Below are 13341 nucleotides of genomic sequence, written 5' to 3'. Positions count from 1 at the left end.
TTTAGCTACTCTGATGCCCAAGTCAGTCCGTCATCATTCAGGGTTAGAGAAGAAGAACAAGAAATGTAGAGAATGAGAAAAAAGAGTGTTTGCATGTGTGTGCGCATATCTGGGCCTACCGAAAGCGGAGTACTTTTATAGAGTCATAGGAGGAGATGTCATATCGAAAGTAAAAAATATATCTCATTGCAGTAGTGAAGAATCTCATCATCTCATATTTAGTACGGTACAAAGTCATGTTGTATTAATATGGTAGGTTATTTACCGTTGAGTGCTTTACCATTTCACATGTCGCTTAGGTGGCTGTCCGACAGGATAAGTGAGGGAAATAGTGATAATTAATAGAATGGAGCTACTGGGACAAAAGTGCAAATTCGGCAAGACTAAATAGATTGGAGAGTCGACTACCATATGGGAGAACATGAAGTTGATAGGCCACGGAGCTAGTCGAACATGAAGTCAGTCAGGCGCGAAGCTAGTTGGGCATGAAGTTGGTTAGGCACGGAGGTAGTCGAGCATGAAGTCGATCGGGCACGGAGCCAATCTGGCATGAAGTTGGTAAGGCACAGAGGTAGTTGGGCATGAAGTCGATCAAACACTTTAGGCACAGAGCTAGTATGACATGGAGTCGGTCAAACATGGAACCAATCGGGTATGAAGTTGATTGAGCACAGAGTCAGTTGCCAATCGACATGTGATCTCTAAGTGAACTAAATCTTGACTTTCTTAATTAGCGCATCAACCCATAACAATTATAATAATCAATATTGATTATAGATGAAGCATCTATGTAAAAATTATAATTCATAATTATTAAATACATAGTGTTAATATGATTAATGAATATGTATGTTGTAAAACATCCACAATGGATGCTCTAACGGGGTGTTATAGTCCCCGGGGCAATGGTGCAACGGTAGGACATCCGGATTGTGACCTAGGGACCCGCGGTTCGATCCTCAACTACGGCGTATTTGTGTTGGGGAACGCAATCAAAGGATGCTGGGCATCTGGATTGGCCGCCGTTTACGCTTCCCGATTTACCCTGGTGGTCGGTGGGAAACTTCCGTGGGACCGGGCCGGCCACCCCCAGGGATTGAGTCCATGAGACTAACTGGGATTTATCATTTTTTTCTAACGGGGTGTTATAATACATCTCCAATTGAACGCATTCAATTAAAAGTGGGATGGGCCAACCACAAGATTAGTCCACTCCAAGTGTATTTTTTTATTTTTTAATTATATTTATTAAAACAGTTAGTTTTAACGATTATTTTAAAATTGAATAAAATTTTATTAATGATTAATTTTAAATTTTATTAAAAATAGTAAAATTATTATTTTAAAAGTAAGATTATTATTTAAAAAACTAATAATTTTAATATTTTAAAATATTTTTAAAATGTATTTATTTAATATGATATAATTTTAAGATTATTGAATGGACGGTGGGACCCATAAATAATGAGTGTTAATGTTAAAAAAATATGGATAAAATAGATATGTTGTTACAATGAGTATGTGCTAGTAGATTTCATACTTTTTAATGAGGTGAAGGGTGCTATAATGAGAGTGAATTGTGGATTCATAAATAATATTTATAAATTATAATTATTTTAATAATATAAAAATAAAAATATTTTTTTATAATAAAAATGAGATAAAGGCCATTCGGACACTATTTTATTGATAAATAAATAAATAAATAAATAAGCATCTCCATTGGAATAAAACTTTTATTTTTTTCCTAATAAATAATTATATAAACTAAATTTCATGTAATTATTTTTTGATAAACATAAATATAAAATATGACCACATAAATTTTATGAACCTTATATAAAATATATGCAACTAAATTATTTTCCCATTTTTTTAATATTATCTTTTTTTGCCTTTTATTACATTATCGACCCAAGGAAGAAAAACCACCGCATCTAAAGATCGCACTATACCAATCGACCCCATAGAGAATCCTAAACGTGAACACTTATCATCGTCCATCTTGAATCCTCATCGACAGATCGTACGGTCGAAATTTGACTTCTTCTCCAAGAATACCACTCGACGGCAGATGGAAAGTTCTCGCATAGAAAATCCGGGTACGGACGTGTTTCGCCAGGACGGCGATGGTCGCATAGGCGTCGATTTGTAGGCGGAGCGGAAGATCAATAAATACTTCTTCTCCCTCATCAATTCCTTCTTCATCTTCGTTTTTTCTCATCTCTCTACTTTTGGTCTTCGATTCCACGATTTGAAGGCGATTTCGGATTTGATCAAGGTGAGGGTTCCGATTCTGTTTTATTTATTTATTTCTACGAAAGTATCTCCTCTTTTTTCGTACGCTAGATGACGATTTGATGCTCGGATGCTAACTCGCCCTTTTCCTTCTTTGTGATCGCAGGTAGGTTTTTGTATTTGGCTGGCGAAGATCATCGAACGCTAATCGCGACGAAGGTCGATTCGAGGAGGTCCGTTTTTATTATTATTGCTAACTTTTTAGCAGATTATATTTTTTTTGAGATTGCATATCCTGTAAACTTTTGAAGATTTTCATTTGGTTGTTCCTCACTGAAAAACTCGAGAAATTCGAAGAATTTGTTTTTTGTTCATTCAATTTGATTTTGTTTATTCCATTACTATATTGAATTAGATGTTGTTGTTCTCCCTCTTTTATGAAGAGTTTTTTTATTCAAATCTATCGAATCCTATTAACTCCCACTTTTCTGCGATTTAGGATCTCAGTTCTTCATGTTGCTATTTTCCTGATTGATGATAGAACAGCAATAATAAGAAACAGGCGATTGGTAAAAGTAATCCAATGACTGAAACCGTCGCAGAATCGGTCTTCTGATGGTTTCGATAAGTCAAAATTGATGCCTTCTTCTCGTTGTAGTTTCTGAAGATATTTTTTATTCAATTCGATCGAAACAGACGATTGGTAAAAGTAATCCAATGACTTTGAAACCGTCGCAAAATCAGTCTTCTGTGATTGTTTCGCTACTTCTAAAATTGATGCTTCAGTTTCTCCTAGAATCAAAATTTGGTTTTGCTAGGCATCAGTGTTTTGTGATGCAGGTTAAGAATCCAATGGAGCACAACGAGACTGACTGCCAAGCCCAAGAACGGCCGATTCTATGCATCAACAATTGCGGCTTCTTCGGAAGTTCCGCGACCATGAACATGTGCTCCAAGTGCCACAAGGACATGATTCTGAAGCAGGAGCAGGCCAAGTTGGCACTCTCCTCCATCGACAACCTCGCGAATGCCGGCAGCAGCGGCGGCAATGATCATATCGTTTCTGGTAATGCAGATGTGGATGCTGGCTCTGTGGAGCCCAAACTGTGTTTGGGACAGTCATCCAGTGATTCCGGAGCTGCCGATATGGTAGCAAAGGCAAAGGCAAAGGCAGGAGGTCCCAACCGGTGCACCGCGTGCGGGAAGCGGGTTGGTCTGACCGGCTTTAGCTGCCGCTGTGGGAATGTCTTCTGTGCAACACATCGCTATTCGGATGAGCACGACTGCCAATTTGACTACCGACGAGCTGGACAGGATGCCATTGCCAAGGCAAACCCTATCGTTAAGGCTGAGAAGCTCGATAAGATATGAGAATTCATTGGTCATGATATGCATAGGGCTTTCTTGCAAGACTCATGTCCTCAGATATTGTTGGATACTTGGATCTGGTATGTCATCTTCCTATTCTATCTTATGTTGGTATTGTAGTTGTTACTTGATATCACAAAGTTGTATTGCCACATGATATCAGTGGTAGTAAAGGATCAATCTAGTCGTAGATCTATGTTCGATGTTATTGTTTATTATCATGATTTGCTGCCCCGCCTGTTATATACATATTTTTCGCATACCGTAACCAATGCACATTTGATTTACTGAATAATTTGTATGATACTGCTGCTATTATAGCAATCAACTCAAGAAAAGGAGCATTCTACTTGTGTGGGTTTTAGTTCATTACATGTTTAAAGTTGTGTTACAGTAGAGTAAGAGTTGTCTAAAAGTGAGGATTAAAGTTTCAATTTTGAGCTAAAGTTTTGATCTTCGACTAGAATCAAATAGCACCGATGCTCTGCCGGTGTGCTAATATGTTGATTGTCGAAAGAATCTGTGTATCTTATTAGGGTTAATTGTAGCATGATCTATAAATAGGCTTATTGGACTTGAGCTTGACCCGATAAATCCATTTTAAAGTCATGATTAGCTTAGTCCAGTAGAATAAAACATGATTTTCCTACTCTGCTTCAAAGCTTAAAATACTTTGAGATAGCATAAATAAATCTGCTGTTTGAATATGAAGCCATGGACATTGGAGCCTTCATAAGCACAATACAATTTGGAATTAGAAGATCGTACTTGGCTCAAATCTCTGTTCATATTACAATTAGCACACTAATTAGAGCCTAATTACAGGTGTTATATAAGCAATAGGAAAGAGCCAACTATGGTTCGGTCGAGAGTTGTGTCTTCGATCGGCCCGCGTTCAGTGGCACTACAAAACCAAGAGAATTGTATGGTTGTAAACTAGTCAAGTATGGGCATTATAAACAACTCGGAGACAGCAGCGAAAACATATACGTGCATCAACAATCTAACGAACCAGAAGTATCGGTTACATATAGATTTGCATAAATAAGAACAATGAGAAAGACCATAAGTAAAGAGATCTCCATCAGTGTGTCTTTTAATTGTTTCTGCTGTCTTATAAAATCTAAAGCATTCTATTTATGGATGCGTCTGCTAACGAGTATCAAAAGGACGTCATGGAATGTAGTGATATGAACGACTGGTTTGACCGATCAAGTAACTTCATGAAGAACTATACTGCTGTGTTTTCATATTTCCCCTCTCTTTTCCTCAAACTTCTCAATAGCTTCTTTTCCTCTTTCAAAAAAAAAAAAAATTAAAGGATTGATTTTTTAAAAAAAATAATTTAGGTGTTCTAGTTTTAACTAATTAATTTTGATGGTAGATAATTTTTTTTATTCTTCTGTCCAACAAATTTGTAGTACAATTTATGTACATTTAAAGATTTAAGATATTCGTAAGAAGTTAAAGATTCAAGATATTTATTTCATTTGAAATTCAAATTCTAATTCTTTTATTGTTTCTTTGAGTTATTTTACTATTATACCACAACCGTGAAGATTTTTTTTTTTTAGATTTGGCACAAATAGCTTCTTGGAAATGTTTACATATAATAAATCTAAAACTCCACGGATAATATTTTATTTATTTTATTTTTTAGTAAAAATTAAAAAAACACTTTTTTTATATAATCATCAAGGTGACATCTATCTTTTATTTTTATCAAAATGATGCATCACCCCATTAGTCCTTGTACAATTGACACAGTCATCATCCTTAAGTACTCAGTCATTACACTATTCGATATTATTTTCTAACAAACATATTAAATTATGAATCGATCCATCAGTTCTATGAACAGGACAAATTTATATTATAGTAACTATAAAATCATATAATTATAACCGTTATAATTTCATAATTACTATAATATAAATTTATTATATTAATACAATTGATTGATCAAACATGATTTAATATAAAAGAGGGGCATTCATGTGATGATTCAAGAAAAAAAAACAACCCCCACGGGCTTACTTGCATGGCTAGCGCAGGACAGTTTGCTACCATGAGGCCTTGGGTTCGATTCCTACGTGAATTAGGCGCTATCCATGATGAGAAAAAAGGTCAAAAATGACCGTCCGTGATTCACACTTGTGGGGTCGGGAAAAAAACCTTTTGCTACCAAGAAAAAAAAACTCTTTTTATTTTTGCCCTATTTTATTTTTACATCTTTCAATGTTTTTAACAATTTATTTTTAAAGATTCTATTTTTTTTCTTCCTTCCAAGTAAACAAAACAATGTAAAAATAACCTCTATGTTTTTTCCCCTTCTCTCCATAAACCAAATATTATTCTATTTTTTTTATTTTTTTATGAATTCTTTTCCTATACCTTTTTTATGAAATACTATCTATTGCTCCTAAAACAAATGGCCACTTTTAGTAAAATAAATGCAAACTTTTCTTCTTCTTTTTATTAAAGCAACCCTTTTAATACATAAGGTACCCTAAATCACAAGCAAAAATAAGGAAGTCTCTTTTTATTCGAATACTAAAAGGATTTTTTTTATTTATTATTAAAATAACATCCCATCCCATCCCAATTTATTTTTATTTTCGATGATATTACAATAATTATGTGATTATAGTTGTAACAGCCATGGAATGTAACTACGTAATTATAAAATAGTAGTCCATTTTTTTAATTACATTTACTCGTGTGTATTTTGATTGATCTTAAAGGCCAACTGTTCTAATTCTTAATCTATTTTAAAATTTGCTTATATAAGATAGCTCTTGAGATCCCTCCAAAGAATAATGGAGCAAAAATAATATAAATGTGTACTAATTTATTCTTATAATTGATATAATATAATATTAATTAATGTTAATCAAAAATAAATTATCTATGATGTAAAAATTATGATTCATAACTATTACAATATAATATTGATCAATATTGATCAAAAATAAAATATTCATATTATAACAATTATATCATAATGTTTTAAGTGTTATGAGAATTGAAATATCAATATTATAATAATTATGATTCCATATGACATCACTAAAAATAAAAATATTTTTAAAAGAAAAAATATGTTAAAATAGCATGAGATACTATTTTGATAATAAATATAAAAAAAATATTTTGAGGATGGTACTACAAAAGTTGTCCATTTTATTTTTACCCCTAAATCAGCATGAATCACAATCACCATGTTACTTATATGTAAACTGTACTTCTAACCGGTTGTTGATTTTTGATGAGAAAGTAATAGTGCATATAAATATACGAACCGATGGTGAAATAGTTTACTGTAATCAACCTCTAGTAAACTCATATAGTTATTTCTATATTGACGAATCTTACGATATAGAACTCATGCACCTTTATCCAAAGTTTTGACTCACAACAGTGCCCCTCAGGCCTCAGTTGTTTCAGCAGCCGTAGTTGATTTGCACTTGGCTCGAGCCTAGTTGATGCCACCTAGGACTAACAACCCTAGGTGAGATGTAAAAGCACTTCATATCATGTGTCACTGTCTGATAGCCAGTCAAAAACAAGCAACAAAACCTATCAACTAGCGCCGAAAATTTAAACGGGCAAAAATAAAAAGTACGTCTTAAGTTATGCAAATTATTAATTTTTTTAAAAATAAAAATAAAAAATCTTATTATATTATTTATTTTAAAATATTCTTACTTTTAATATTATTTTAATAGTTACAATTAATTATTACAATATCTGTAACAGTTAATATAATGTTGTTGTGTCATTGTAATAACTACTTAGTAATGTTGATCAAATTGATCTAAAGAACCACAGGATGACCTTAGTAATACCCTTTGATCTAAAGAACCAACCAATCCATTAATCTTATACCGTACCGCTTGTTGATTATTAGGTAGAGTAGAGTTTATGCAATCGTGCATCCTTTTTCTTGCAAGGCAGAAGACTGTCAGAAGAAAGAGACAGAGCTGTAGCGGAAATCCACACGGCGAGGGGACCATTGGGGCCAGGTTGGGATAAGCTGTACTGCATTGCAGGCAGATTAGCCCAGAGGAGGTTCCTCATTGCCCGAAGCAATCAATTATAGCTTCGGGCCCTCCGCGATGCCAAACCGCTGCAAGCATTCGCTGATTCGCGATTAGCACGAACGGAGGCTATCTGATGGTGTTTAAATTTATTTAATAAGTTAATTGAATAAGTTGAATTTAAAATGAATCAAACTATTAAAATAATTATTTAAATTTAAATTAATTTTTTTAACGAATTTAAACTTAATTCAAATTTGACATTTGATTTATTTAAATATTATCAAACTCTCAATTAAAAATTATTTGATTATTTAAAAATTTTATAATTTTATAATTATTTAATTAATTATTAAATTTAATAATATAAATTTATTTATTTATTTTAATATTTTTAAATTTATTTATCATAAAAATTTTATTAATGAATATAATTTATAAATTTTATTAATAAATATTATTCATGAATAATTAACCATCCTTATTTATAAATATTAAAAATACATATATATTTAAACTTATTCATTTAATATAATAAAATACTTAAACTTATTTATTTAATTGATTTCATTTTACATTGAATAAACATAAATAAATTTTTAACAAATTGAATGTCAAATTTACTTATGAATATTTAATTAATTTACCATCGTATTCGCAATCCCAAACCGGGGCAATGGTGCAACGGTAGGACATCCGGGTTGTAACTCAGGGACCCGTGGTTCGATCCCCAGCTACGGCGTATTTGTAGGAATTTTCTTCCAAATGGGGAACGCAATCAAAGGATGCTGGGCATTTGGATTGGCCGCCGTTTGCGCTTCCCGATTTACCCTGGTGGTCGGTGGGAAACTTCCGTGGGACCGGGTCGGCCACCCCCAGAGATGTGGCTACTGGGATTATCATTTTTTTGTATTGTTGAAATGCTTCTATATTCTAGTTATATATTTTCTTAAAGGCTACCCTGCATTCTCTTCTATAAAAAATGAAATCCGTCACCTTAGTGACCCCACATGGTCAGTCTCACGACCATCTGTGAGGAGGTAAATCTCTTCTGCAACTCTGTTACATCATAGCCAACTCAGCTATGTCCCGAGGGTTACCCTACACTCTTCGTTAATATTAATGGAGAAGGGATGAATCGAAATTGCAGAAAATTAAAAAAAAGTGCCCATATTCTTATTTATCTATACTGTTAAAAGAACACTCTTCTTTTGAAAATATTAAAAAGAATATCCCATCTATAATTTCTTACTCAAATACTTCTCCGTGCTCCATTTTAAAATTGCCTTATAAAAACAAATAAAATTATATTATTTTGACTAAAACTTGGATCAAAATAATTCCAAGTAGTGCCACTACTTTGAAATAATTTTGATCGTAACTGGATAACGTCACTTTGTACTAAACAGCTCCAAGCAGTACTAAACTATTGTCTTGGAGTTATTTTGACTTAGCTTATTGTAGAGTAGTTATAACACAACTCTAGTGTGTTTTTTTATAAAACAATTTATGAAACGCTAGGGTATTTTAAGAATCCAATAATAGATGAGATACTTTGATAAATTTTAAAAGAAGGATGCCCAGATTATTCTACTTACATATTTTCTTAAAGATTTAGGGGTGAATTGTGTTGGTAGAAAATTAAAAAGGAGTCCTTATTAATCTATATAGTCAAAAGAATACTTTTCTTTTTAAAAATATCAAAACAATATCTCATTCATAATTTTCCATTTAAAACACCATTCCGTGTTTTATTTTAAAATTACTTTGTACAAAACTACAAAACAACTTCTAAGATGGTGTTATTTTGTCTAAAACTAGATCAAAATAGCTCCAAACTAAAGCTACCTTAGAGTAATTATGACCAAAGTTGAACCAAATAGCTCCACTTTGTACAAAATAGCTTTAAAATAATACTTCCTTGAGGTTGTTTTGACCTAACTTTTTACAAAGTGGCTACAAAGTAATTCTAAAATAGCGTTTTTAATATATAAAATAGCTCCCAAGACGCACAATCATATTTTAAAAATTAAATAATAGGTGAAATATTATTTTGATAAACGAAGGGCATAAAAGGGGAGCCTTTTGATTTTAAAAATAATTGTCTACCACCAAGTTCCTATATTTTGGTAATTGCACGAGTTAATAATTCTCATGAATGATGGATGCAATAGTAGTTGAGGAAAATTACCTGAACTGGAGGCGTCGTAGCCGAAGAGAAGTGCCTGGTGATTCGCCGTTGCATCCCTCTCCCACGCCATGAATGATTGCTGGGGGCGAAGCAGGTCCAGGTGCCAGACCTGCTGTTGCCGCGGCAGTAGTAGTCGCCGCACGTCGTCGCCTGCCGCGGCGTGATGCAGCGACCACGGCCCAGGATCCAAGGCCAGAGCTTCTCTTCCGTTAGCAGCGACAGCAGCAGCGGTAGGTCCGTACTGCCAACACCGCGGTATATGTGTCAAAGCACAATGAGCCTTTTGCCAGTAAAAAAAAGAGGGGCCATACGGGAGCGTCAAGCGTGCATTTAATAGTCACTGTGTGCTCCGAGAGAGAGGTGGCCGGTTGCTTTCAATGCATAAATTTTGGTATGTTTTAGAGACAGATCGTTACCTGCGTAGATAAAAAGGAGTCGAGGCAGCTAAGATCGATGCGTGGGTTGACCGCTGCTAATCTCATCGACAAGAACTGAGAATAAACAGTAATGTAGAGTTAAATTGATCATGAAATATAGCGTTAATTTGTTTACACGTAGGTGAGTGAAGAGACAACTGTAGAGACAGCGAAGAAGGGTACCTCGACTTGCCTTTGCAGGGACTGGACGTGGTTGATGATTTCATCGAGCACTAAAGCCGTACCTGTTATCTGCATCACGAGCAGCTCGTAGAATTAATTCACCTCCAGTGCATTGTATATAGAAAAAGCATCCGAAAGTAAAGCTTAAAGTTGTATGTTTAAGTTCAGCCAAAAGATTGGGTGCAATCAGGAAGGTCAATGATCACTAATTTTAACAGAAACTGTTACTGGCCCGTGCGAGCCAACGCTGCTTCAACAAATAATAAGTAATTTTAACAGTGGCTTAGACTTAAATATGCGTGATGGGCACTGAATTCTGTATTAGCTAAGCATATTGACAAGGATGAATCAACTTTTTTTTTTTTTTAAATTCAATGTTCAGATTTGGCTTGATTAATCCCCGAAGTAGGTGATCTTTTCCTCTGATTCGTCTATCATACCCGAGGTCAAACCTATTGTACATATCATGACAAAAAGTACATGCACATAGATCTTGAAGAATGAACCAGAATCAATTAAGTACATTTAAACATCCTTCCGGGGATCATAGTTAGAACTCTAAATGAGTTTTTTTGTATTTGTAGTAATTAATATACCACATCAAATGCATAAAAATCTATTACTCTCTTCATAATCAAAAAATCTCCTTACAAATCTCAAACCTCATTGTTAATTAATTATTGGCCCTACCCACATAATTAATTTCGAGAGAAAAAAGTAATTTTGAATTTTCACTACTGTTCTTAAATTAAAAACCTCAAACCTCATGTTCACAATAGTTCAAATTTTTTTGTTTAACTTTTTAATTTCATAAACCTCTCTAAAAATCTTACAGTGAAGATGTGTAAGGATACAATTAATTTCATAAACCTCTCCTTATATGCAAAAAAAAGAGCTGGTGAGTTGGACTAAGAGGGCAATTTTAGATATCTATTGGCAAAAATGTAGATGGGGTTGTTCATGCACACTTTGAGAAACTTGCCGTGCAATATCGATGTTGCAAGATCATAGATAGAGTTAATTAATAGGGCACTCAACTACACTAACCATGTCATGTTTCTGTCCCCTCAACTTTTCCTGTAATTGTTGTCTGGACCATCATCAATTCGCCACCCAAAACAACTGCTCCCATAGGGCATAGTGCAGTGATAAAGCACTCAAAGGAATAATTAATAAGAGGTCCATGTTTAAATCGGGAAGAACGTATTAGAGGTTAACTTTTTTAATGTGTATAATGAACTGTGCTTTGGATTTACACAGTAAATAAATTAGGGAGAAGATTGTCTACTATGTCATACACACTTAAATTATTAAAATAATAATAATAAACTCAAAATAATTGTTTGTGAATTCATTAGACGGGATTATGATGGAAGGAGAATGCTCAAATCCGACCAACTATGGCCCAGTCAAAGGATAGACAGTGTAGCTTACAGAAGCAAGCCGACAAGATGCTCTACGGGCCAAACCACATCGCCTATCTATCAGTATCACTGGCTCCAGGCAAATCAATGCACACACCATCCCATCCCACTCTCCCATCTACTAAAACTTATTTCCTACTAAAAGGTTAAGAATCGACCTTTTTGCGTAACAATGAAGTAACTTGCAAAATCGATAGCGTATGAAAGGTAGAAGCTTTGAGCCTATCTATGTTATCAAAGTATAATGGCAATTAGGGAACCAGTACCATCAAATCAAGAGAATGATTGAGAAAATCACCAACCTTGCTGCAACCGGGGACCAGCTCTTGCAGAAGCTTCATCCTCGCATTTATTTTCTCCCTTCGAGCCTATAAAATGTAAAGAATAGGATTAGTGATAATCCCATAGTTAAATGAAGTAGTTTAGTCATTAATTAATCGAGTAGTAGTGGAGTACCCGCTCCGCTAAGCTGTGGCTATCGGTTGCTTGCCCACGACGAGCGCGGACGTGAACGTAGGCGAGCTTGTCGCCGGCGGTGTCTTCCTCTGTGGCTGTGGCTTTGGTTTGGTCGTTGTCTTCCTCGGCGCTTCTGATTTTTTTTGCCGTTCCCTTGGCCTGCGTTCCGAAAGAGGGAAATGTCTCATTGGGCACGGCCTAAGGAAGGGGGTTGGGTTGTGTACCTTGCTCTTTTCACACGTTTCCTTCCTCTTCGCCGGTGATCGCAGCGGCTTTGGGGAAGGGAGGACGGGGGCGGAAGGGGGCGAATCGGAGTCCAGCTGTTCGACCTTCATCCGTGGCGAGATGTCGCCGCCGCCAGAGCTCGACGCGGGGGACTCGTCGGATGCGAAGACAGAGAACCTCGCGGCGCGTTCGACGAGAGCAGCGTCTGAAGAAAACGTCGGGGAGCACCCGAGCGGAAGGCGGAACTCCCCCATCGGGCAATCGGCGGCGCCAGCAGGGGAGGATGCGGCCGCGGCGCGGCCCTGCTGGTGGAGGAGCTCCGTGGCCTGGTTGCCGGAGAGGCCGAGCAGCGCGGTGAACGAACCTCCTGGAGATGCCTCGAAGTTAGGGTGAACGATCAGACTGTGGATCTCCTCCTCGAAGCGGAAGGATTCCGCGATCTCCGCCGCGCGGGTGTTGGAACTCCCCGATCCGACGCCGGAGATACGTGCGGACTCAACAGTTTCCATCAAAACCTAAGCCACTCGCCTCGATCGTAGCACAATGGCCAGTTCCCGCTGAAGAACGCCACCGGAAAACCCCAAATCAAGCAGATCCGATTATATACACCCTCCTCTCGATCACCCTAGAACGGCTCCTGGAAGCGATCAAATGGATTCCAGTGGAAGCTCGTCAGAAGTGGCTCCAAATCTGGAAGCGGTGAAGCGGGCGTGAGCATAGTTATATAGAGAGATCCTCCATGGCCGTCGTGAAAGAGCTCAATTTCATTTATAATTTTTCTCTAAAATCATCTCATTTCT

General features: G+C 36.0%; 2 protein-coding genes across 4 annotated transcripts; one reads left to right on the top strand and one right to left on the bottom strand.

The window, feature by feature from the left end:
* The first annotated feature begins 2146 nt into the window (after positions 1-2146).
* On the top strand, positions 2147-3841 carry LOC141841561 (zinc finger A20 and AN1 domain-containing stress-associated protein 8-like). 2 transcript variants are annotated; one of them, XM_074729735.1, is made up of 3 exons: positions 2147-2281; positions 2409-2471; positions 3079-3841. In XM_074729735.1, the coding sequence occupies exon 3, from the start codon at positions 3091-3093 to the stop codon at positions 3607-3609; it is 519 nt and encodes a 172-aa protein (XP_074585836.1). In that variant the 5' UTR covers positions 2147-2281; positions 2409-2471; positions 3079-3090; the 3' UTR covers positions 3610-3841. The 2 variants fall into 2 exon arrangements, with proteins under 2 accessions (XP_074585836.1, XP_074585835.1); XM_074729734.1 differs by having other exon boundaries at positions 2175-2281; positions 2405-2471.
* Positions 3842-4361: 520 nt separating this feature from the next.
* Positions 4362-13277, bottom strand: LOC141840809 (transcription factor bHLH48-like). 2 transcript variants are annotated; one of them, XM_074728879.1, is made up of 7 exons: positions 12541-13277; positions 12317-12475; positions 12163-12228; positions 10437-10505; positions 10254-10328; positions 9838-10078; positions 4362-4510 (listed from the first exon to the last, which is right to left on the bottom strand). In XM_074728879.1, the coding sequence occupies exons 1-7, from the start codon at positions 13048-13050 to the stop codon at positions 4461-4463; spliced, it is 1170 nt and encodes a 389-aa protein (XP_074584980.1). In that variant the 5' UTR covers positions 13051-13277; the 3' UTR covers positions 4362-4460. The 2 variants fall into 2 exon arrangements, with proteins under 2 accessions (XP_074584980.1, XP_074584979.1); XM_074728878.1 differs by lacking the exon at positions 4362-4510 and having other exon boundaries at positions 9729-10078.
* Positions 13278-13341: the final 64 nt, after the last annotated feature.

Source organism: Curcuma longa, chromosome 11 (genome assembly GCF_044706935.1).
Source record: "Curcuma longa cultivar G26 ecotype Majalengka, Jawa Barat chromosome 11, ITB_CL_G26_1.1, whole genome shotgun sequence".
NCBI classification, from domain to species: Eukaryota; Viridiplantae; Streptophyta; class Magnoliopsida; order Zingiberales; family Zingiberaceae; genus Curcuma; species Curcuma longa.
The sequence above is the reverse complement of the archived record's forward strand: the minus strand, read 5'-3'. Positions and strand labels throughout refer to the sequence as shown.

Coding starts and splice junctions, on each gene's coding strand:
- LOC141840809 (XM_074728878.1), bottom strand. CDS start 13,050: ATGGAAACTGTTGAGTCCGCACGTATCTCCGGCGTCGGATCGGGGAGT. Junction 12,476..12,540: donor AAACGTGTGAAAAGAGCAAG/GTACACAACCCA, acceptor TTCGGAACGCAG/GCCAAGGGAACGGCAAAAAA. Junction 10,506..12,162: donor TGGTCCCCGGTTGCAGCAAG/GTTGGTGATTTT, acceptor CTCGTGATGCAG/ATAACAGGTACGGCTTTAGT.
- LOC141841561 (XM_074729735.1), top strand. CDS start 3,091: ATGGAGCACAACGAGACTGACTGCCAAGCCCAAGAACGGCCGATTCTA.